The sequence below is a fragment of the Pezoporus flaviventris genome, unplaced genomic scaffold, assembly GCF_033815535.1.
Source record: "Pezoporus flaviventris isolate CSIRO_AGI_PZ_B2104156 unplaced genomic scaffold, CSIRO_AGI_Pfla_v1 ptg000002l, whole genome shotgun sequence".
Taxonomy (NCBI): domain Eukaryota; kingdom Metazoa; phylum Chordata; class Aves; order Psittaciformes; family Psittacidae; genus Pezoporus; species Pezoporus flaviventris.
In genome coordinates, this window is record NW_026892550.1 from 40,916,034 (window position 1) to 40,941,616 (window position 25,583).

At 38.5% G+C, this 25,583-nt stretch overlaps 1 protein-coding gene across 4 annotated transcripts in view; it reads right to left on the bottom strand.

Annotated features, from left to right (window-relative positions):
• Window positions 1–25,583, bottom strand: part of FNIP2 (folliculin interacting protein 2) — a 50,789-nt gene that overhangs the window by 20,747 nt on the left and 4,459 nt on the right. Inside the window, exons 1-9 of one of the 4 annotated variants that reach the window (XM_061475776.1) lie at window positions 13,259–13,881; window positions 8,011–8,137; window positions 4,518–4,652; window positions 3,431–3,531; window positions 3,277–3,348; window positions 2,501–2,601; window positions 2,259–2,348; window positions 1,017–1,088; window positions 283–412 (exon numbers count right to left, since the gene is read on the bottom strand). In XM_061475776.1, the coding sequence (XP_061331760.1) occupies window positions 283–412; window positions 1,017–1,088; window positions 2,259–2,348; window positions 2,501–2,601; window positions 3,277–3,348; window positions 3,431–3,531; window positions 4,518–4,652; window positions 8,011–8,137; window positions 13,259–13,443 (1,013 nt within the window). In that variant the 5' untranslated portion in view covers window positions 13,444–13,881. Of the gene's footprint in view, window positions 1–282; window positions 413–1,016; window positions 1,089–2,258; window positions 2,349–2,500; window positions 2,602–3,276; window positions 3,349–3,430; window positions 3,532–4,517; window positions 4,653–8,010; window positions 8,138–13,258; window positions 13,882–25,583 lie in introns of those variants that run through there. The other 3 variants (XM_061475782.1, XM_061475789.1, XM_061475796.1) reach the window with 3 other exon arrangements.

Below are 25,583 nucleotides of genomic sequence, written 5' to 3' on the forward strand. Positions count from 1 at the left end.
AGAAGTTATTTACTTCTGTTTTACTTTTCAGAATGTGGCTTCAGACACAGCCTGTATGCTCAATAAAAATAAGTATATTTCAAATCAGGCCTTGTAATTCTTATGCAGCCAGAACTTGATCTACCTTTATATTGGCAATCTTATGTAACATACATGGAACTTAGACTGAATTGAGAGCATTTAATAACAGGATTTGTACTTCTAAAGAAAAAGAGGCTTAAGCTCTATTTAGCTTAAAATACTGCCAAACAGCTGATGTAAGAAGAAAGGTGCTGCACTCACCACCTTGGAATAATTCCATTCTCTAAACTGGTTGTCTGACTGCGGAGCCAGCGACGTTGGTAGCTGCTAGAAGATGATGATGAAGAACTTGGAGATGGAAAAGGAGTGACCAGAAGACTGCTCAGAGATGCTATCAAGAAAGAAAGAAACCCCACATATATTGAATTACAAAGAGTGTTAAATATTTTTCTTCTACTCTAACTGGGAACTATTTCCCCAAAATAATGCTCTTGCTTGCTGATCTTCCTCATGTAACTCATTTGCAACAGGAAAGACAAATATTTTAAGTAAATCTTGCTGCCTGAAGATATTCTTTCCTTAGTCAGATATTCCCTACTAGCATATATTAAAAGTCATCTTATTCTCATTAAAAGCATTCTGTCATAAGATGTGTTGACCTCCAATGACAGTAGACAGATCGCCTGGCCTCTTTTTCCTATTCAGTGCAAAAAAAAAAAAATCATCTCTTTCCCTGCTTTAGTAAAGGCTTGAGTCAGTTTTTTCTCCATAATATAAATCGGTTGGAAACCAAGAAAATAACTGCTGTAAACAAAGAACTTCACTACAAATATTCTCACCTCAAGGCTTGGGGAAAAGCAGAAGGAAAACCACTTCGCAGATCCAAAATATTTTGGATTTGTGGGTCATAAGGTGCCTACATTTCAGGTGAATCACTACACCAAAGAATTTTAACATAATTGCAAAAGCAGGCAAACAAGTCAGACAACAGATACCTGACCGAGCAATGCCACTGTCTCTGTCCTCATTTTGTCCTCTGCTAGGCATATCAACAGGCGTGCTGTGTGCTAAAACAGATCAGATCAATAGAAAATATTACAAAACTCATCATACTGTTTGTCAGCATTTTAAAATAATGTTTACGTTTAAAGGTCATAAAGCAGCAAAGTTACATCCTGTACTGTCACCCTAAATAAGCAATATGGTGTGAGCAGAGATGGCAGCAAATAGTATTCCCATATTGAGTACTATGTTACTGGAGGAAGCTGGCTATCTGCCCCAATCTGTAAAACATCTCTAATAAGAATGTGAACACAGTCTACATCAGCAGAAATCACATATGCTTTGAAAATAAGGGCTGGTGGTACCTCCCCCTCTACGCCCCCCCCCCCCCCCCCCCCAACTCTGTCACTGTTGTCATTCTTCACGTGCGCAAGACTAATTTTATACAGGTTAATATCATAATGGAAGTCAAACACGAGGTCCATTAAGCTTCTGATTCACTCCACAAGCAGAGATTTATTATTCAAAGCCTCACAGTGAGAAACATTTAGCCTATGCTGTACTATGCTGTATTACATTGAAGTGTTAGTAGTGCAGAGCCACTCAAATTGAGGAGCATGCAAGATTCACAAAGAAACTGCACTGGTATTCCATTTCACATTTTTGCGATTACCAGAACTAATAAGGCCTAAGATCTGCATGGGTCATCAGTATGCCTGTAAAAGAAGACTTTAAACTACATCAAAGTTTTGATAATTAGAGAAATAGATATTATTAAAAGAAAAAAAAAACCAAAACCAAATCTTAAAGCCTCCCAAAAACTCATGAATTAATTCTGAATGTCTGCCATCAAATTAAAAAATAGCAGCAAGAGGTAAGAGAAGAAAAAGCTGTACACCACCAAGACACCTGCACACTAGCAAGAAACCAGCTATAAGCCAGGAAACATAAGATCTCTAAGAAACACAAGGGCTCATTTATCATTAAAAACACTGCACTATAATACCTTTAAAATGAAACACATGAATTAGAAAATAAATACAAACAAAAAGTAATTAATTTAGCTTTTTTCGACATGAAGGATTTTTAAGTACAAGCCAGATATATCTGTTGTCAGTATTTTAGCCCCTTCTGTTTCTACAGAGTGGTTATGTATGCCCTGCAAAGATTCAAAAGGAGCTGGATTTGTGTGCGCATATGGATGGGTCACACTGTGGCTGGCATTCCACACAAACCTGCAAAGAAAGAAGCACTGCGGATGAGCCGGAGGGGACCTCCTTCAGACACACCCTGCAGCAGTTTGCTGCTACACAGCTGTAACACACCTAGGAAACAAAAGCAACGTAGAGAAAATGCAATGCAAAAAAAGTTTAAAATAAAGACACACAGACAAGAAGGTGATGCACAGGAAAAAAACAAACTGAATGAACAGATGGCCTCATGTTTTCAGAAAGACACAGAACCTGGAAATATTTACCTAAGTTACTTCCACTGCGACAGGTTCCCAAACCATTCTGATTCGAACTCAGCTTTCCCAGGCCAGGATCTTGGTTGATGTATTCAAAGCTATCTTGTAAGCTAAAAAGTGTGAATAAAGTCAGTATTCCTTAAGAATGTGATGAACAGGCATTACTATAACTTGAGAATTAGGCTCATTTTATGGAAAAAAAAAAAAAAGAGGGCTGAAGATTACAAACAAACTCAAGTAAGTTTTTTTGAAACTGTAAGGAAACAGACATTTATTTTCTACATCTGCTCCCCTTTGGTTTACTGGAAGTTTTTACTCTACCTCACACCTTGGGATTCAGTTTATTCACATTTGCTCAGTTTTGGGACAAGGAAAAATAGAACAGATAAGAAACAATGTATCTTCACTGCTGAAGGAAACAGAAGTGGGGTACAGGGACATAAAGGTTTCTCATCATATTCCCCTTTTTCACCTTTGGGGAAGCAGGAAGAGATAAGAGGCTTTGACTGTACATGGCTCCTAACCTCTGAAGTTTATTGCATGTCCTGGGCAAATAAAGAAGCAGAAACTCAGATTTTATTTTTTTAAACCTGGGTGGTCTGGCTGGGATCTACCAAGAGAATCCTTCTCCACAACCTCCATTTCATATTTTTTACTAGCTTTTCCACTTCATTTAAGTCATCTTTAGAAGCAGTGACAGAAGGGCTACAAATGGGTAAAAAATAAAAGCCAACTGCATTGGATAGGGAATTAAAAAAAAAAAAAGATATAAATAAAGTTCTTACTTATTGTTGCTTCCACTGAAGCTTCCTACCCTGGCTGAGAAGACTTTACTTATCATCAGCTGTGGGGGAGAGCTGAAAGGATAAACAGTCATTTCAGTGAGTCATCAATTCCAAGTGCCTGACAAGAGAGTGCATCACAGAAAAGGACACTCACCGTATGTAGTGAATTTTCAAGGTGGAGCCTTTGTAACTCATTGCCACTGAGCCAAACATCATTTCTCCCAGCATGTTGACATCAGAAGCTGGTCTGGTGTACTACACAGATAAGAAGATGGGAAGAGCAAAGTCAATAATAAGTTGGCATACTATTTAATATAATGCCTTAGTGCTCATTTTGAATACAGAATACAAGTAAGCTCTGCTTCTCCATGCAGACTAAGATCCCACATGGTTTTAACACAGCGCAAGTACAAGCAAGTACAGCTGGAAGATGTACTCTGTTCTGCTCACTAGATGGGCATTATTACTCTTGTCTGCAGGGGGACCTTCAAAGGCAAAAAAAAAAAAAAAAAAGGAATAAAGATCTACTGCATTTCCAAAGAAATAGCAATGTTCCCATATACAGTGTTTGATGAAACCTGGAGGTGTCCATAGGACTTGCGTCCTGTAATGTGGATGCCCAAGCATTAAACTGACTTTATTCAAGTGAGTAAGCTCTCCCACCCTGCCCTTGCAGAAAGTTTCCAAGAAACATTTTTGATTAGAAATTAGTGAAGACTGTGTTTCTAAGAATAATCAGACTTTTATTTTGTTTCAAAGACTGATCAGCAATAGCAAATATTTTTCTAGATGAAATGTTTGTACTTTTACTGAGAAACAGCCCGAGTACCTGAAAAACAGTTCTCTTGATTTCATGTTCTAGTAAGACAATCTAAGGGTCTCTTAATATACCACATTCAACATGTTCTTTAGAACTGACCTGAAGCATAGATAGAAATCTTTCAAACCAAGAACAGAGAACACTATAGTACTTGTTATGACTTTCACAAATAATAATGCTATTAAATATCTTCTGTAACTCTTTCAAAGATAAGACCAAGATAGACCAAAAGGTTAAGATATATCCACATGCTCTTAGCCTACAACAATTTAAAGACAGAGCAGATATCATAAGGTTCAGATTAAATTGTAATGCACCAGAAATAAAACTAGTCATCCAATGCATGGAAGTTAAGGTTTTTAAATACAACCTTCTTCAGTAAAAATGGATAAATACAAGCAAGAAAAGAAATGAACATTACCTGATACTTCGGTATCTGTTCTTTGATACTGTGCATACAGTTTACAGAGGGACTATGGGAAGAAATATTGTTGTTCCCATTGCTTGCTTGGCAGTTCTTGGCAGAAGTCTTTACAGAAGCATCCTCTATCATTTTCTGTATCAAAACAGAGCAATATGGTGAAGACAAAGCAAACATGAGAACTCCCACCTCTAAACATAGCATAGCAAGATTTTTCTTCAACTACAGGTAAGCAACAGAAATAAGAGATACTCTTAATGGGTTCCAAAAATAGGTATCAGATTTATAAGATGTTTTTTAAAGGCCAGCATCAGAGAAAGTGCAGAACTACTCTCATATTTGTATTGTCAGACAAGTTTTCATAGTGTCACACACAGAGTTATTGGTCAAAGTTCCACTGGAAGACCATCCCCAATTATTATGAATCCCTCTGTGTTAACATTTGCCAAAGTTTATGCGAACAAAATCTGAGCTTGTGCATTGCTTACAAACTGATTTCTGTAATCATCTGCACAATTAATCAATGAAATTACATATAACTTTTGCTGCTCAAGTGATTAACAAATTTCTTAAACAGAAGAACAGCCAGCACAAACAAGGGGTGAATAAAGCATCATTTGGTAAAAGTACCTGGTTATAAAGTCTATTTGTTAAACCTTTGTTTAAAGAAGAAAATAGGCAAGCAAATGCTTAAAAATCCAGCTGACTGTTTAACTCAAACTTACTCCTAAGTCAGTCTTCAGATGTTGCTTTAACAACACAAAGATGTAAAGGAAGTCTCAGAAAGATACCAATTACATTAATGCTATTTGTACATGTTTCATAAGACACTGGAGTTTGCTTAACAGTTCTGTTTAACAAAACCCAATGAGAGTTTGCTTCCTTTGACAGCTGTTTTTCTTTTCAATTTGAATGTCCATTAGATGTCTCTCAAAAGCACCACATCATTTGAACACACTTCTCACAAGCACTTGAAATGATTTATATGAAGGGAACAAAACTATAACCTTACAGCAATGAAAATTGCTTAGAAAGTCTTAGAAAGCTTCCCTCTCACACTTAAGCTTAAGAAATTCAAAATCCCCGAGTTTACATATATTTAACATGTATTAATGTAAACATTCATTCACTTGCTGCACATCAAAATGAAACGTATTTTTCTAAGTCTCATTTTGTACCAGCATAGCTTTAATTCAACAGGAACATGCATCAGCACAGATCAATAACATTTTTTTCAAATGTTAGCAAGGTACATGTAGACAGCTTACAGAAAAGAAAGCAAGCTAGAAATAAAGAAATAGTAATAAACTAGCTGCTAGTAAAAAGCTCAATATGTAAATTTACATCATGTATTTTGGCTCAGCAAGATAATAAAGGAATAACAGGAAATTAAATGGAAATAAAAGTAAAATCCAATATTCCACAAGACTGATTTTTAAGATGAACACTACAGCATAATAAACATAGTTTTAGAATACTAAGTCATGATGACAAGATGATGACATGAGCAAAGAAAAAAGATGAAGAAAAAGAGGAAGACCAAGCCAAGAAAAGTAGACTAGATGATCAGTCATTTTTAAAAAATGATATATAAACAAGTCAAGCTCCTTTACCCGTTTAAAAATAAGCCTACTAGCATATTAAAAAAGTAAAATCCTGATGTCTATATTTTATCTTATATTTGCACTCCTTTTGTGTATTTTTTTCCTGGAATAGTATTCATGTGCTATTGCTTATCTAATCCCAATGTGACTGTCATTATGGGTTTAGAAATGCACCAGTGTCAGTAGTCACATGTTTAATGAGCTATTGACAAAGTATGCCTAAAAAAAGTGGTCTGACATACATCATCTACAGAAAGAATTGGATATTAGATCAAAAACACTGAAAAGAAATTCAGTATATTAAAACACATATGGTTAAATGGAATACAGACCTGTCAGCTCCCCAAGGTAAGTTTACTGTATACTTTAAAGGCAAACGATCTCTTTGAATACTCAATGTGACTAAGCTTTACTGTATTCCAGGAAAATCATAGAATCAACTAGGTTGGAAAAGACCTCCAAGATCATAAAATCCAACCATTACCCCAGGGCTGCCAAGGCCACCACTAAAATGGATAAATGCACAATATATACATACATACACACATTTTTTTAACAGGACTGAGCTTATGACCAATCTTGACTTAAATTTAAATGAATCTAGTCATAGGCTTGCTGTTTGATAACATACCAGACGAACAGCCAATATTCAAGATCACTTGTAACATCTGTGTGTTTGCATGCTTTTCAAAGTGCTTTGGGTGTTTTAAATGAGCACCTAGATTACTGTCTGGCTAGAAAAGATATTGTAGCCCTTATGTGTTATGAGAAAGGTTCTATGTTAGTGTTGCACAGAGTTTCTGATAGAACATTTTGTCATTAACTTGCAACGTATTCAAGCAAGAGAAATAATTTGAATATTTAAATGAATCCAGAAATATATTTCTTCCTCACATGTCACGTTTTAAACCAACTTTAAGATACAAAACACCCCAGATTTAGGGTGGAGGGGGAGGAGCGTGGGAGCAAGATTAACAGACCACTCTGACCCATTTACCCTCTTAAGCAGATGATCAGTCATCATCTGATGATGCTCCATCTTACAGATTTAGCACAATGGCATATTTGCACTGTGACTGAAATAGAGATTGCTGGGTTTTAAGCACCTTCATAAAGAATTTCTACAAGTCACAGTTATTTATACGTAGCTAGTGATTCTACAATAAACCATGCTAGTCTGACAGGCTGAAGTTGCTGCTTGTACAAAGGTTTCAAAACAACCAACCAACCAAATCAAAATAATTCAATGTAAAAGATAAACAAAGAGCTAGTAGAAAACAGAAACCAACAAAGCAACCACAAAACAGAAAGTACCTATGTTTTACTTGTCTTAAAATCAACTAAGTACAGCACAAAGAATCTGCATCTTGACAGAATCTACTCTTGCTTCTACATGCGCCACCAAAACTCCCATGGCCATATATTGCCATGCATCAGTCTTACACATTACAGCATGGTTAGCCAAAGTGAAATTATCTGTATTCACAAAAAGCTAACAACTTTAATAATCAGAACACCAAAGGAAGACAAGCACACTTAGAGACATGATGAACTTCACTTGAACAACGAGACTGCACAACCAGGGCTAACAACAAAAAAAGCAATCCTAGTTGACATTAAAAAAGCTAAGGAAATACTCAGTTTAGAGAGGCATAGATTGAAAGCAAATCAGATCTAAGTTTTAATGCCATATTTGTATTATAAATACCAAATATGTATTCAAAGGCTTTTTGGAATCTAACACACTCTGGTTGCAGCCATCGCAGAATTGACATCAAGTGAAAGATCACAAGTAAGATTAAGAAGTTCACATTGTTATATTAAAATTCCTGCTTCTGGGAAAGGAAAGAAAAGAGCAGTAGAACAAATGAAAAATTAGCATTTCATACCTGAACGACAGCCTCATCAATTTTGCGGACTGCTTTGGAATCAAATAAAACCTGTCTGCCTCTCCTCTCACAGTCTTGGTAAACTATCAGGCGGATTTCATTCAAGTCAAACTCTGAAGTGGACCAGCTGCAGGTTACAAACACAAGATATTAAATAAGCCTGCAAAGTAAGCACACTATTTTAAGTGAACAAACAGGTATTCAACAAATACGTCTTTTATTCAGCCTTTGCAAGAATCAGAATGTAATCACAGAACTCCAACCAAAAAGGAACTCAAAGGAGCATCTCAGAGCCCAGTGTCACTGATACATAGACAGGCACAGCCAGACCAGTTTTTATTCAACCTTTCTTCAAGATCTGGAGCATCGTCATTGCAAGGCAAGTGTACCATTTTGTGCAATTCACTCAGTGGCAATGAAAAACAACGGATTACCGTCCTCTTTACTACAGCCTTTCACAAGCTCAAGGTTTACACCCTCCCTCATCCTTCTGTCATCTAAACAACATAAGACAAACTCCTTTTGATCTATTCTTGTCAGTTTAAGTTACAATCTTCCAAAGTTTAATTATTGTAACTGAAAGACAAGGTTTCTGTTGTTCCATTATTTTTCCCCCTTTAGGGATGTTTTAGGGTTCACAGCGCAATCATAGATTACCGAGGCTTGATCTGCAATTATGACTAAACACATTAATAAGTGAAGCCAAGATATCACTGAGATTCAACCTGAAGCAAGCCAACTCTCTCAAGCCAGAACCTCCTCATTCCTCAGACATACAACATGGTACAAAACTTGCTTCCCTGCTTTATTGCAGGAGGCTGAGAGGCAGACCTGATCACTGCTGTAATGGCAAGAGACTATTTCCCAATTCCACAGTGAGTCAGACTGCACATTAGAGTATGGAGGCTTGCCTGGCCCTCAGGTTCAGCTACAGAATATGGTTTTCATGATATGTAGCTGAAAAGTTGGAATGAATGTAAGAAACCTACTACTGCACAAAGCAGTGCCACACAGCACTGGTGCTCAGTCATATTGTCTTATCCCTGACCTGAATGGACCACATCTAGGGGGTAAGAGTACAACTGTTATTAATAGTTCTTGGCTGAACAAATTGCCTAAGAGACTTCAGTCAAGGCCACACTGATGTCCCAACCAAAAGGATGTTTCATTTTGGAATTTTCCCAAACTGCCCTACAGAGAAGCCAGGCAGAGAATTGAGGGAAGAGCATGAAAAGTCTATACAGCTGAAAGACAAGAATTTCTGAAGCTATTTCTCTTATTCCATGCTCTGTTAATAGCCATAAATCAATAGGAAGGTAAACACCATAAACTCCTGCTAAAGTCAGTAAGGTAACCATGGGCAACTGCTTTAGGAGCACACTTAGAGACTTACAAATTTAACATAATTATAAGTAAAGCCAGCTTTCTTTCTTCTTTGTGCTTCATCATGCATTTCAGACATCAACTCTCCCTTCTACATAGCCATAAAGAAAAATAAGCCTAAATTTGGCACCTCTTTTTCCAAAGCTGTAAGACCTCATCAAGCCAGAACGCACTATTCTATTTTTAAATACCTTGGGACAGAATAAGCTAGATAACAATCTCTATTGTAAGGTACTCTGATACAAGTATACTCTTTGTGCATAATATACAAGGGTTCAGTACACATCAAAGCCATACCATGGCAAGATGCTAAAGGCTGTTTTGCCATCAACAGTGAGGAAGCTTGTTGATGTGTAGCACATTACTGCCAAAATTCTAGGAGTGCCAGGCAGATTTCTCTTCAAGTCTTCCCTTTCAAAGGGAGTCACAGTCTTAAGTTAACCTGCATGAGATCAGACCTGATACCATTGTTGATAGTTGCCCAACAAAGATCCTACACACCTCACATATACAGAGCTGCAACTACACCATCTGTTTTAAAGAGTCTGTTACTAGCTTCTCAGCCCACTGCCTGTGCAAAGCTCTTACAGAATCCAGTTATACAGAATGCAAGAGAAGTCAGAGCCATCAACAGATTTTGTTCTAGTCTGACGCAAAAACCTGACGCTCTTCAGTACCAGATACTGACCCCTCTTCAGTTATACAGCTATCTATTTAATTACACACTTTCTACAATAGACAATACCTGAAGTAACTATGCTGCTTTCTTAAAAAGGTCACAGGTCTTCATTTCTTTTAACAACAAAGAGAAGGTAAGTCTCTATAGCTTCAACTTAAATTGCATGCAAGAACTAAGCCTTATTTACCTCCAGGACTAGCACAGTAAGATCTGTATTTCAAACCACAGGACTGCAAGCCTAAACTGAGAAAGATTCATTGTAGGCACATATTGAGACAATTCAGCCCTGCATCTGCTCACAATGCTATAAGTATGCTCAGTATCTGTGCTGCATAAATTTAGGTTTTGTTACGAACAGGTGAACTGCCACATTCTGCACTAAAGCAAACTGCGTGTTGCTTGTGTGGTGCCAATCTCTGTATAAAATCCAGTTCACCTGTTATAACAAACACTAAAGTAGAATTCAGTGTAACCTGCAGAGATGCCTTTCCCACACAGCATGCTAGAATTAAAGACTCCTGTAATCTTTCAGAACTTCAAACAGATTCTAGTACCAGACGGCAACAAGCTAGAGAAGTTACATAAATCTATCATAAAAAGCTTTGTGTGACTAATAGACCAAATCTAGGGAAGTAACTTCAGATAATGCTTCTTACAGTGCTAACAAAATATCAAACATGCTTTAATTAAGTCTTTCCTCTCAGGCTTTGAATTACCCAGAACACATATGCAGCTCTTGCAGCAGTCCTTACAGAAGAGACCCATCCTACTAAAACCTCATTTGGTAAGATCAGGTATACCTATAGGCAATTCATATCGCCATATAAGCCTATAGTCCCATTACTTCCACGTGGAATCTAGCACAAGGCCCAAGACTAGTCAGATGACTGGAATGTTTTTCCCTGCCACAAAAGTTGATGAGCACTACTCACTACTACTCATTAAAGGGTACTTACACCCTTTAATGTTTAAGCCAGCTTACACAACATACAGACCCCAATATAGAGAGAGTGGGATCATCTCCTAGAAGCAGTGTTGGAGAATACGGACAGGACACTGACTTCATTGGTCAGCTCTATTTTCACATTCGTAAAAAACAAAACCCTAAACCATTACTTATCTCCGTATCAGATTCTTGCTTATTTATTCCTTCATATTCTTAAAAATTAGCTCAAATTAATATGAACTCGTGCAGATGTTCGTATTTCAGATTAAATGTGGCTATTTTGACCAAACATAATGTTTTCTTATTTGACCACAAAAACAAGAGCCCCACATATGCTTTCCCTCCTTCTTGTAACTATGTGACCCTTCCTGTTACACATCTGCTCTGGTAATTGCTGGACTCTCCTGTGAACCAAACTCTCTGCTGCAGCAGCAATTTGTCCCAGCACACTGACATAGATCAGAAATATAGCTGGACAAAGGAAGGAAGCAGAAGGCAATGGAACCTCCACCTCTTGGTGGCAGCATGAGTTATGCTAACTCACTTCATCCGTGGAGCTATATACGTTTAGAAAAGGGCACAAAGAAAACATTCCCTATGCATTTCAAAGAAGTATTGAGGCTAGTTAGAATGTTAACTGAGTTCTCTTGTCCCCAAGTCAATTTTCTGCCTGCTCAGTACGCTGAACTGACTTCAGCCAGTTCAAGGATTGGAAAGGCCAAGGCGAGCAGAAGGGGAAAAAGGGCAACAGCATGATGCCAGAAAGAAAAGAAAGAGGTGGCAATGCAATTACTCCCTTCTGCATCAGCAGTCTGTTTGCCCAGCTCAGCTTATCTAACCTCACCTTCAGAGTGAATCTTTCCTGCACATAGAATCATAGAACAGTTCGGGTTGGAAAGGACGTTCCAACTCCCCTGCCATGGGCATGGAAGATGCTAGAACTGAACAAACATCAAATCAAAAGAAGTAAGTAAAATCAAGCCGTCTGTGTTCATACAACAGGAAAACCAGGTCTAAGGATACTAAACCAGTACAGATAATTTTTTTATTATTACATATTTATTTATTTAAAGAAAGCCACAAGTCCAGAACAGCTTACAGATACCCCAAGTTTTCTCCCCGAATTTCATATTAAGCTTAGGTATGCTTTATTTTCTTTTAAATGGCACATAAGCTACTTTCCTTTTGCTTGTTCAGCTTTTTTTCCATTACAGTTACAAGACAGAGGCAAGATCTCTCTTACTTAGGGAGAAACAAAGTCATTTATTTGTGGTAAAAAGTCATAAAACATTTGCCCTATTCTGCCCTGTATCAGTATTTTCAGTTAATATAGATCTCCAAATCCTGATCTTTACAAAAGAAGCTTCTGGTTTACCTTTATAGCAATCAGCAGGCATGCAATAACTGAAGGGTGACCTATTAATTTACATGCAAAACCTACTTCAGCTGACCTTAAAACATGTTTGAAAATTACTAACCACTCACTACTTCAGTGCAACATCTATAGGCTAGAGAAATAAATAAAGAAAAAATTTAAACGTATCTATATCCTTAGATATCTGTCTATATTCTTCTACTTCTTAGATCAGGAATCCTGAATGTAGAATATTAATTCTAACACTCCCGGGTGTTTGAATTTGGAAAAAGCTGCCCTGAACCACATTTTCAACAGTTATGTAGCAGTAGACACTTGGACATTGGAGATATGCTGCTACACATATGAAAAAGATGTCACAGAAGTCAAACAATCACTACTCATACTCCAGATTACTTGAATGTAATGTTTGATCTAGAAGTCATTTACAAGTAAAGCAGAGGGTTCCCCTCTATATTTTGCCCCCCTCTTCATAGCACTCTCCTGTCTGCTCTGTGCACTGTTATTACTTGACCCACTAACACAGGAGGTGACAAAAAAATAAGAGAAACCAATTAGAAAGCTAGAAAGAGAAGGCAAGATTATTTATCCTTAACTGAAAAGAAAGGCAATTATCCTTCAAGCCTCAGTTTGCGTATACATAAATCTTATATATCAGAGTCAGAAACACAGACTGAGTTTCAAAAAACAGTGGAAACTTTTTCGAGTTTCAGTCACCATCACAATCAAGAATTAGCTTCCAACAGAACTTTACCAATTATTTACAAAATAGTCTTTCGGGCACATGATCATAAATCTAACATCAACTAAAAACATCCATTCTCTGTCAAAAATTATATATATATTGAAAAAGTCACATGCATACCTGTTTTGCAGCAATCTAGTCACTTTGCTCACACAGCTGACACTTCGGTCTTTCAAAGATTTTCTAATCCTTTCATCCAAATTGGTACAAGAGAGATTATTTCCAAGTGGTACACTGCTGTTGTTTCTTGCATTTTCTATTTGTCCCCCTGTGCCATTTGTAGCTTTTGGTGTACCCCCACACATTTTCTTTTGCTACAAATCTTCTTGTAAATGTTCCTCAATGAAACTAAATACCCACTGAAGAGACACACGCTCAAAGCAAATTTCTTTACTATAGATCAACCATTAACAATGGTAATTTACCATCGGCTTTCTTCCCTATACAGGAGCACAGTCTGCTGCAATAGGAGAAAAAAAAGGCAAAGAGATCTTCAGATATTCTATAAGCCATTAATGCAGAAGACAGCTGTAGCTAACGTACTGCTGTGATTATTCCAGACAGAGGAGTAGACATGACTTTCAAGTTTCAGAAGCCACCGTAGACTTGCTCTTGCTGCTGTTAGGGTTTTTCCTACCAAGCCTGGCTCAAAACTGTAGCAGATACAACAGCTAATATTGACTTTAACTATGTTTGTTTCCTGGTATGTGATTTAGGTAGCTGGCAATTATGTAGTCACAAGACTGAACCATATGGCCTCCCGGAAAAAAAAAAGCCTAGTTGCTTTTGCAGTGACTCGCCCTTAGTTGCAAGGTTGTTCTAACACTGGCTACAACACCCTGTTAATGGCCCTCATGTGAGCAAGCGTCATCTGACAACCCCTAGCAACCTCATATAGCTTAGGAGCAAATAAGCATCTGCCATCATCGCCATATGGTTATCAGTTTAAAGAAATGACGAACACCAGGAAGCACACTAGGTACCCTGTGCTGTAATGCTTTTACTTTTAAGGCCAAACAGCATTTACACTTGGCCGAGAACCTGAAGCTACTACTTGGAAAAGTATTTTTTTTTTAAAGTAGAAGAGAAAACAACAACCAAAAGAAGTCTGTCACAGCCTTCAAGTTGGTTGATGAGAATTTATAGTCATGTGCTTATTAAAACAATTCAATGGCAGTACCGATGACAAAAACATCTAATCAAATATTCCTGACGAAGAAAATCTACGTTTTTAAAGAGAATGAAATAAGCTGACTTTTTGTTCAGGCTTGGGCAATTCCATTGCAGAACAAAGTCCTCTTCCCATCCCTGCTTTAAAAAAAAAGTTATGCATACATGTCTGCTCATAATTCATGTTTTACACAGCTTCCCCCTCACCAGTAAAATTCTAGACATTTTAATATGACAGCCATAGCGCTACTTCCCTTCCAGATTAAAAAGGGAAAATAACTTCGCTAATGGTCACCCAGAAATAGAGCAGTAGAGTTAAAAAACACAGTAAGATTTCAAAACCCAGTGCTACGTGCTACCTGCTAAATGGCACAGCACCCTTCTTCAAAGGATTTTGTAATCTCAGTAAACCCCAAACTCTAAACACTGGACAAAAGTCAAGCAGAAAACTAGAGCAAGGTTAGGTTGAACAACTTGTTCGGTTGCAAAGGGAAGCCAACAGGAATAATAACAATAAAAAAAGTTCAGTTTCAATTCCGAGAGCAATGACAAGTACTAGATCACAATCACTCCTCCCCACGAGCAAGGGAAACAAGTGAAAAGCTTTGGCCAGTTCTCAAGTTATCCAAACGATCTAGGAGAGGGTGACTCCTACCCTTCACCTCATTGAGGAGAACTACTTTAAACATCAGTGTTCCCGGTCACCTTTGAAGTGCAAATGAAACATATAGCTGATGGCCAGGTTGCTACACTTACGACTAAGATCAGCAATTGATAGCCTCTACTTAGTCCTGTCTTTTCCCCAAACAGAAAAAGAACAGAAACCACCAAAACAAAATCCTGAAGCATTCAGTTAAATGACCACAGTATCGGATTCACATTATACACTAGTACTGGGAACTCCTGTAAACTCACTAAATAGACGTGTTTCACAACACTGCCGCATCTGTAGATGAAGTCATCTGTGGCATACTATAAATCCCAAAATACCTGGGGAATTACCACTGAAAATCCACAAAACAGATTCTGGAAAACAAACAAACAAGAAGACAACAATAAAAAGCAAGTGTGCACCCACACATAGAAAACACCCCAAACACCCTGAGTCCAAGAAGTAGGTAATACAGAAAATGGAAGAAAGTGTCCTGCTCTCCTGATACAATCCTCTGGGAATCAGAGTTCAATCACTTTTTCTAGACTATGTGACAGCATGTCACCTGCTCTTGTTCGTAGGTCATTTCCTGTCCATCTCCACTGCAAGACAATTGCTGGAATTATTTCAGCTCAAGGTAATACTTCAGGAAGAAAATGTGGGGTGGGAGAAAGAGGAAATATATATGATGGAGTTACCTAATTAAGACTAATTTTCTGTATAAGTTACAGCTGTCCAATAAAGCACTGTTTTCACGTCTAACAGAATACTTGCAGAGCCCCCTGTATGGTTTTATTTTCCAAACAGCTTTTAGAAGCAGGCTAGAGAAGCACAGGAAGACAGAAAGTTTGAATCATACCTGCTGTTTCAATGAGCATTTGTTTTTGCAAAACACAGCAAAACTGATACACAAAAAATACCTTCAACCCAGACATTCAGAATGAGTGCCAAAGCACATGTTTAAAGGTGAAGTGCAATCTATTTTAGATAGCTTAATGACAGATTTCCCTCTTTAGTCTGTTGAATATCTTATACAGTAGATGTGGGTTCCCTTCCTCCAGCCCAGTTTGAAGCGCTTAACCTGCATTGCTCCTCCTCTTCTTAAAATCTTGGATATGGAAGAGCTGTGCTGATGCCACACCACATTCTTTTTCCACAATTGTTTAAAGTAGTCCTAATATGGTGAAGGACTATTAACCTCAGATGAACCACCTTGTTCAAGCATGATACATAGTTACTAGTTTCACACAAGTTAGGCGGGATACATTGCAGATTAGTCATGCAACAAGTGAAGGAACATGTTATTTGCAGCACTTCTCTCAATCCAGTTTTTCTGAAAGAGTTCTGGCAAAATAAAGTTACTTATATCAGATCACCGAAAAAAAATTTTTTTTTTAAGATAATTCTGTATGTTACTGTATGACAAGCAAAACAATCTTGGATACTTTTGTCCACTGAAAAGTTAGAATTCCACAAGCTCCCTGCTTAGGGAAGGAAAATACACTGGATTTTTGCAAGGCTGGAAGCGTTTTTTCATCCTCTTTGTTGCTAGAAAGCAATACCACCACACACATGCACAAAAAAAGACCACAAAAACCACATGCACCTGAGAGAGGCAAATGAACAGATCTATATAAGTTAAAGTCACCTTAAATTGCACACATCAGCTTTCCTCAAACATCAAGAACAACCTATTAAACAAGTGTTTCACAACTCAGTCAACTTTCATAAAGTTGGATTCATTGTTCATTGGCTTATCTACAAGTCAGAAGTTTGGGAGCTGGTTTCATACAGTGTCTCAGTGATAATGTAAAACAGTGTTTAAAAAAAAAAAGTGTTTGAAGTAGTACCATAAACAGCACAAAGACAGTTGCTAGCCCCAGAAATTGAATTCCTCATTAGCAATGAGAATAGCTCAAGACTAGTAACTGCACAAAAAATTGCATATATTTGTGTTTTACCATTAAGAAAAGTGTGTTTATTTTTGTTAAACTAGGACTTTGAAAAAAGAAAGGTGAAGTATGCAATAGTGTTAGTAACCTAGATCTACAACCTCATCCTTCCCTTAGTACAGAAAGTCTTGTTTAGTCTCAATCAACTTTTCCCCTTCCATCCCACTTTCCCCCTGAACCCCCACAGCTTCTAACAGCTAGGAGAGCTCAATTCATCTAAATTAAGTCAAATATTTTGCAGAAATTTTCTCATAGTACTAATCTTTATAATTTCAAAGAACTGAAGGTTTACTTATTAACTCTCTTCAGGCTTTGGTGTTTGCGGCTGTTTTTTTTTTTTTCGCCGTTTATCTTTTTAAAGGCATCTCCTGTAACCAACTTCCAGCTTCCACGGGAGCCGACCACACTGAGCCAAATGGCAGCAGCCTCGGTGCTCGGTCCAGCATCTCTGCTAAGCACCGGGGCGCAGGCCCCCTGGCCAGCAGGGCCACCCCACCTCCTTTGGCAGCAACGCCGGGCCTCAGCTCTAATGCATCATTCCCATGTCACTTGTTCCAGCGGCGCCATGTGACTGGGCCAGCATCCAGGAGCACAGCTACTAAATACAGACACTGCCAAGGCACGTCTGAGAACTGCCTCTGCCAGAAAGTGAGATGAATAGAAATCTTTTATCCTACCAGCTTTACTGCCTCTGCTTTTCCCCACCTTCCCTTGAACAGAAGGAAGAACTACATGTTGCACATCTGAAGAATTCTGAGCAATAACACAAAGCAAAATGTAGTATCTATAACACTACTGCATTTCAAAGCTGTATGAAAGTACTGATAGATCTCAGCTCCTGCGTAAATGAGCAGGCCAGCACAGACATCACCACCACACCTTAGGGGCGATATCCTGAGGCATGGGTTTGGTTGCCTGCTCTTTCCTGTTCCTTCTCCCTCTTCTCTAAAGCCCCATTTTTTTTTTTATTATATAAGAAAAAGTCCATATGCAGCTTTCAAGCCTCTGTTCAAAGGAGCAGTTTCAAACATGAAAATTAAAAATTACAAAACCCCAATATTATTGATTAGATATCGTGTCAGTTGGCATTTACATACATTTACAGAGATAAGAACAATGTTTGGTGTTCAACATCTCCCCTACCATTTTTTTTTATAGTTAACTGGAAAATAAGCTTTTGCTGAAAAGCACACAAACACCTTCTCACAAAGTAACTAAAACCACCCATATGTTAACATAAACTATTTCTTGACATATTTCCTCCACTCCTGCTGTGAAAAGGCTATGTTCACAGGAGGGCTTTGTAAACTTCAGAGGATATGGCATTCTCTCTCAACCTTTACAGTCAAGTAAGCTTAGGGTACTCTCTCCCAGGATGTAGAAAGCACTGCAAAATCCCCTCCTCACCCTTGTTCTGAACACGCACTCCCTCCACACAAGAGAATGCTCTCAAGCAGGGTTAGAGGCAAGCGCTACCCAGGGACACCATGCCTGTCTTTTAAAGGAAATTGCTTCAGACAGGGCCAGTTGCAACTAACCTTAAAGTGCATATTCAGCAGCATGACTTCACTAAAAGAGATTGAAAATTACCCGGTTCTATGTGCATCCTTCCATATTCATAATATGTGAAATCAAACACATCATATGTGGCTCTCTAGCAGTGCTCAGAGCTGAAGTGGCCCAGGATTTTTTGATCACCTAACATAACATTGGGTCCTCTGTAACTGGTTATGTTAAGCTGCTGTAAAAACAAGACATTTTCTGATTCACTCAAAATAGTGATTGTTACTGAAAAGGTAGTCTGCAATATTCAGGAAGCGAATGAAGGAAAACTATGTGCACTGAATATTTGTGAAAATTTACTGATTTATCCAACTGGCAAGGATATGGGAAAGAACACATACACAAGAAGCCATGCTTGATCACCCAAATGCTGCTATAGCATGAACAGCAAAGTCCATTGCCTCTGTCTAGATGAATGCCAGGAAATCCTGACTTAGATTGAATGACGCGATAACAGACGGACATAACATCAGCTCCGGCATTTTTCACCAGTTATAGCCAAAAACATGTTTTGCTCCTCTTGTTGTTACGATAATTTGTCTATTCCATTCAAAACACTTTCCTTAACCCTCTCTGGTATACAGCATGGAAGGTAGCCTTCCAGTAAGCTGCACTGAACCTCGAAGGTTTACATACATTATTTTCAAGTTTCACTGGAAGGGGAAGGAAGGGTCACGTCTCAGGACCCCATACAGAAAACCAGCATAATTAGATCACTCATACCATAATACCTTCTCAATGAGAAAGACTACAAACAAAACCAACCAACCAAACCACAGTCCTGCAGCTGACTGGCATGGGCAAACCTAATCTTGCTGCAAGACACTGTGTAAGAGAATTACGTTCTGTTTACCAGCAATTACATAGGACTTTGAATGTCTAAATAGTCATTAAGTTATGAAATAGCCTCCTCCTTAAAGCAGGCCAACCGCTCTAACTGCTCACATAAGATTCTAAACATTTTCTAACATATACTGGTATTTTATTAGACCTAAAAGTTTATACAGCCAGGTTTATACATAATTACAGTTGACCACACCCAGTAACATGCCAAGATTTGGCTGCCAAGCAGCACTCCAGCACTCATGAAATACCTGGACTATAAAAGTCACAGAAAAAGAGCCAGTTGCAACCTTGTCACGCAATAGGAAAATGCTTCACACACTGAAGATTCAGTCATAGAAACAAACTAAAATGTCAGTCAGCAAGTTTATGTAGCAATTATCTATTTAGACAAATTAGGAACCTTCCTCCTCATGAGAGGGTAAGAATTGGTGAAGTTCTTTCCAGGTTCCCCAGTAAAACACTGCATAAGAAAGTTGTTTATGATGGACCTGACTGTCTCCCGCAATGAAATCTACCAGAGCAGACTCACTGGGAGTCTTCTTAATTACAGATTCAGGTCAACTTCATTAAAAAACAAACAAAACTCTCACTTTCCTTTCTAGTCAAAACAGGGCCCAAGGATACAACTCAAATGAAGTCTATATCCAACTTTTAATGCTTCCATAATGCAAGTGTAAAGCCATCGCTTCAATTAGATTTCTAGTTCATGTTCCAACATCAGATTTCAATACAATGCACTTACTTCTTTAAGCACTAAATAAAGTTTAATTCAGAGATTAAAGTTATATTTGACATTCCACCCAGGTTGTTTTTGCTTAAAAACAAAGAAATCAGGCAGATGTAATATCAATCTGTACAGAGGTTCAATGAGTTAACTGATTATTCTGAAAAAACACGTCTTCTACAAAATACAATGTTCTGTTCTCATTTTCCTCCCCATTGCATACCTACTCCTGGACCCGTTACCCAGTTCAGCTATACACAGGCATTTCATAGCTACCATGTGTCACCAAGTGACAAACAAAAAGCTAGCTTTTAAATACACATTGTTTTCCTAGTTCCGTTCTAAAGCACACCCTAACATTCCTGTCTGTAAACTCGCACACAGGAACTTCTGAACACAGGAAGTTTAGTACCCAAATGAAGCTTTAGTCTGATCTAATCCACAACGGATGACCAACATATCAGGTGTTACTTATCCACTCTAGAACTTGGAAGCATATGGGAGATCATCTAGCACTCAGTAAACATGCTTTATATCTATAGCCAGATGTAAAATATTTTTCTAATCAGAGATGGTTAATTTATCCAATTCTATCTTGAAGTGATTTAGAAACTCATCTAACAGTTGGTAAGGCAGAGGTTGGCACTCCTGAAGCTGCTTCAACTGGCTAATATGTGAGAGCAACCTTCCTCCAGGCTAAAAGCCAAGATCAAGTAAGAACTCAGATGCATGTCACCACAGTTGTCTGCCAAGTGAACTAAAGTGGTTATCAATTCACAGCTCTTTATTCCAACTTTCTCAACACAGATGAGGATGAGAACACATGAGCCCTCTGTAACCATTTCTGCATGCGATCTGACAGCTTCACACAAATTACTGCAAGAGCTGGTTCTACACTTTTACAAACACATGAACAAGGAAGGCTCCAACACTATTCTATCAGCACTATCGCGGAAGTGACAAATACCCAGCCAATAACCAATTTCAGCAAAGCATAGGAGAATGCAGTAGCATTTTGCACCATTGCTGCCATTTGCCAAGAGCCTTAATACACACAAATGCCACTGCTGTACAGTTGAGGAGAGTGGTTTCTGCACTTAACATGCTTCTTCCTTGTTGCCTGCACTAGAAGTCACCAACCTTCCTTTCCAGCAGGTTAACAGGTCTCTGCTCAGCTTGTTTAACCCAGTCATGTTAAACAAGCCAGGATTTCAGAAGCAAAAGACCCATGATCTTTCTTGTAGTAGGATTTGTCACAAGAATCGCAACACATTTTAGACTGCAAGTTAAGGAACTGAGTGCTCAATGTGAAGATTTTAGAAGGTCATTTTGTGGGAACATGAAAGCAAAAGCAAGAAAAGATGACAGATGTGAGCACTCAACTGATCAGCAACAGCTGAACGAGCTCTCATGTCCACACAGAAGAACAGAAGACATAAAAATTTGAAGAGAAACTAATTCCTTTGAGCTGCATATTTTTAAAAACTTCAGTAACTGTCTTTCCCAGATCACAGAGGGCTTTAACATTACAACATTATACTAAGATCTGTAAGGTGATCCACATTAGGAGAAAGAATATCAATTTAAGAATAACCTGCTTATAACTATGTATTCACCAGTTTGTAGATCATGCTCTCTGGGGTTCCCTTCAAAAACATCTTCTAATACACTCTGCTCAGATTTTCTGTGCATTCAGACACCCAGCCCCAAAAGTTGAGCAATTTCAGGTGTTGGATAATATCCAGACTCAGAATTCAGTGCAAAGACTCAAAATCTAGAGCACTAAGTTAATTCAAGCCACAGTTTTCTTTCATAGAAGTCAGTAAATTTACTGACAATAAAATCTAAGAGTTATTGTCAGAATCTTCTTGACTTAATTATAAAATACTAGAGTGATCAAATTAGAAATCTGAAAGCCCTAATACCAAATTCAGCCTGTTAGCACCTCCGTTAGAAAAGTAAATATTCTCAGATTGTTTACTTTAAACAGCTGATTTCATTAGCACGTGTGTAACTCCAGCGAGCACCTTGAAGGAGAAAAGTTGAAGTGCATTGCAGGGTGCTGAGCGCATGCTGCAGAGAAAGCTCCATACTGATTCAGCAATTACATCACACATGGCTCAAGTTTCACTTCAGCACAGTCTACGGAAGGAAAATCATGAGTCAGTTTTAGCAGCAGCAAGTGTGATGCAAAGCCCTCATGCTCATTTATCTGTGCAGTTCAAAGAATCTCACCAATATCCAGGAAGCATGCTGACTGACAAGACACATTTTGGCTGCTGGTCATGTAAAAAAAATAAAAAAATAAAATAAAGCACCCATATTTGCCCTAATTGTAGTGGGGAAGGCATGGGCACCATTAATGAAACTGCTAAGCCAGTCCTCTCGGTGCCTCAGAAGAATGTTTTGTCTTGCAGCCTGCACAGGAGCTTTTCTTGTGACCTCAATCTTGAATAGAGAAAAATGACACTACTACAGTATTTGAGCAACAAATGCATACAAATAGAGCAGAGTGAGGCAAGAAAGGCAGCAAGCACTGTTAAGGTGAGGAGAAAGCAGGACAGAGAACCACCTGAGCCAGCCTGCAGATTAAGAAGTAGAGGCAGAGCACACAGAGGAGCTGATTCATGACAGCCAAAGGTGAACAAGCATGTCCATGCCTGTTAGTCAGATCAGTAGTAATCTGACACTGTGCAAAGTGCATGCAAAGGTGCAGACATCTGCAGCCCTCATAAAAGAGGTACCCAATTCAAAGTCCTCCTTTTCTCACTTACTCTCTCTACCAAGCCTGTTAACCACCATCCTACAGGACTTCACTGCTCATCTTCTGCCTAACAAGTGTACCCATGGAAACCTTCACATAGCAAATACTGATAATTAGGGTAGCATAAGAACATTCTTCTTGCAACACTGTCTAGCAGCATGCAAGACAACAGCGTGCTCTTACATCAAGAGTGCACTTGGTAGAAACAACTGCTGACAAATTTAAAACACATGGCTCCAAAATTGACTCTTCAGAAGCCATGCCTGAACACCACTAAGATGCAAAGCACACAGTTGTCAGTGTCAGCAGGAATACCTAAAGGAAAGGGTACGCCACCAAGCTTTGCAGCACAAGTAGTCAGTATTAATCCAAAGAATTGTTTTCACAAAAGAAGTCCTCAGCAGCTTCAATATTACTGAAATGCCAGGACCAGTAATAAACTGCCTTTATGAAAACAATTACTGCATTTTCTAGCCCCTTTGACCCCACTATGTTGTCACATCTACATTCTCTGGGCTTTTAGCTTGTTGTTACTCACTGTTCAGACCAAAGCTACAGGTAAAGGGCACTACCGTGTACAGAAACACCTACATCCCACAACAGTCATCATGTCATCCTATTTTGACAATGATTACATTTTTGTCAAACCTCTTCCATCCTTCTTTCCTCTCAAGTTCTAATAAAGCTGTTCTGCTACTTCAGCTAAAACCACATAAGAAAAGTTACAAAATTTACGTAAGTTTGTATGAAGCCAGCCTCTACTGACAATACAGCTCTGCATCAGCTTTTAAAAAAGTTGTCTATGAATTCTGCTTTTATGAATGAATGTCCACACTTTTCAGCCCCAAGCAGCTTTATTTTCTTACATCAATCCATTTGTGTCAACAGACAAGTATTTCCTTATAGCATTAGCATCACTGCTTTAGATTGTAGTGTATTCTGATTCAAGCTGTGCTTCTGATAAGGGAAAGCAGCTCCAAGGCTTTCTGTCACTAGTATTCCCAAATCACTTTCTACTGAGCGTAGTACATTGTAGAGCACTCACCCAGTTCTGGACATGTAAACAGCAAAACTACCCCAAGAATAAGGAACCAAGCACCTGCTATCCAACTGCGCAACAATTTAAATGTTAGATGTGTAGGAAATAACACTTCTAGCTGGTTATGCCGCATGGATAAGTTACTTGTAAAACAGAAATAAGATAACCCCCTGCCAAAACCAATCTGATCAAACAAGAATGTATCTTTTAATGGAATTAAAAGAAATAACCAAAGTACATCCATCCTTCTCAGCACATCAATACTTATGCATTTCCACACAGTTTTTTTTTAAGCCATATGGGAAGGCAAAGGGGTGTCTCTTGCAGTTTTGAGAGAGAATGAGTTAGTCTCAAAGCAAAGCTAGAGGAAACTAACAGGCTGTTCAGTGACAGAAGTGTAGAAGTGTGTAGGGGAGGGAAAATCCAAATAACTTAAAGAGGAGAATGGCGCTAGTTCCTGTAAAGCTCAAAAGCTGAAGGACTTGGAATTTGCTTGTTTTCCTTAAAAACAGCTCCAGGCTGGAAATGTGGTTTCTACCATACTTTCAATCACTTCCTCTCTAAGCTGTTTTCTTGACACTGCAATAAATCTCTGCAGAACTTACTCTCTTTCTACTGACTGAGGAAAGGCTAATGCAAGAGCAGAGGTATTACACTGCACCTTAAGGCTCACCTTAAGCTGTCAGTGAAGAGACATGTGGCTTAGACTTGCTGTTTAAACTTCCCTGCCCCCATGGTCAGATCTGGCCCTGGGCTGCATTGCCCTTTGTACAGCATATAAAGTAATGCTTTTTCTTCCAAATGCTTTTTGAAGGGTTTACAGCCAGATGTTTAATGATATTTCCATGCATGAAAATGCATGAGTGCTCAGTAGTGTTACTGCTGTGTGGATGCTTACAAAGCCGCAAGAAGCTCAAGAGAAGCCCAATTAGGCTACAAGAATTTGCTGAGGAGTGTTTCATTCTAACAAAGATATAACTGACAAGCAAGCAGACTCAAAGCTCACTACTGCTTTCTTTCCTTTTTCAGAAGGTGGAACATTGCCAGGCTGGTAATAAATGCTGTGAAATAATGCTTAGCAAATAGGATCTCACCAAGCATTTCAGCGCTATGACCAAAGGAATTACTAGTATCAGCTGCCAAACAAATGATCTCATATACCAAAGCTAACAAACTGTTACCAGATAGATATCCTGCATTTACAACATGACATCCGCTCCATTATACACACCAGAAGGAGCAGCTGATACTCAAAGCTGAAGAAACAGCCCATTTGCGAGTTTCAAACACAGCTGAAATAACACAACCTTTTTTTTTTTTTTATAGAATCCACATAAAATGAAGTTATTCCCTGTTTTACAACACTCCTTCACTAAACATACCAATTCCAAAGAAAATTCATCAGAGGTTGCAAAGCAGAAATTACACATTCAGCAGTGAAAACAGTCTTCCAGAAACTCCAAGGTACTTCTTTCCACTCTTACATCCCAGGATATAGGCATGTCATTAAAAAAAAAGTAAAAAAATCAAAGACCAAAATTCGTGTGAAGCCTGAACCCTCAGTTTAAGGGTAATGTCAATCTTTCATGTTGAAAGGCTCAGAAACTCACCGACATGAAGTCTCATTCTATAGTCAGGTAAGCACAATTACAGTGTCATAGTTTAAACCCAGCCACCAAGTAAGTGCCACACAGCCACTCACTCACTCCCCTCCTTTCTATGCTGTGGGATGGGG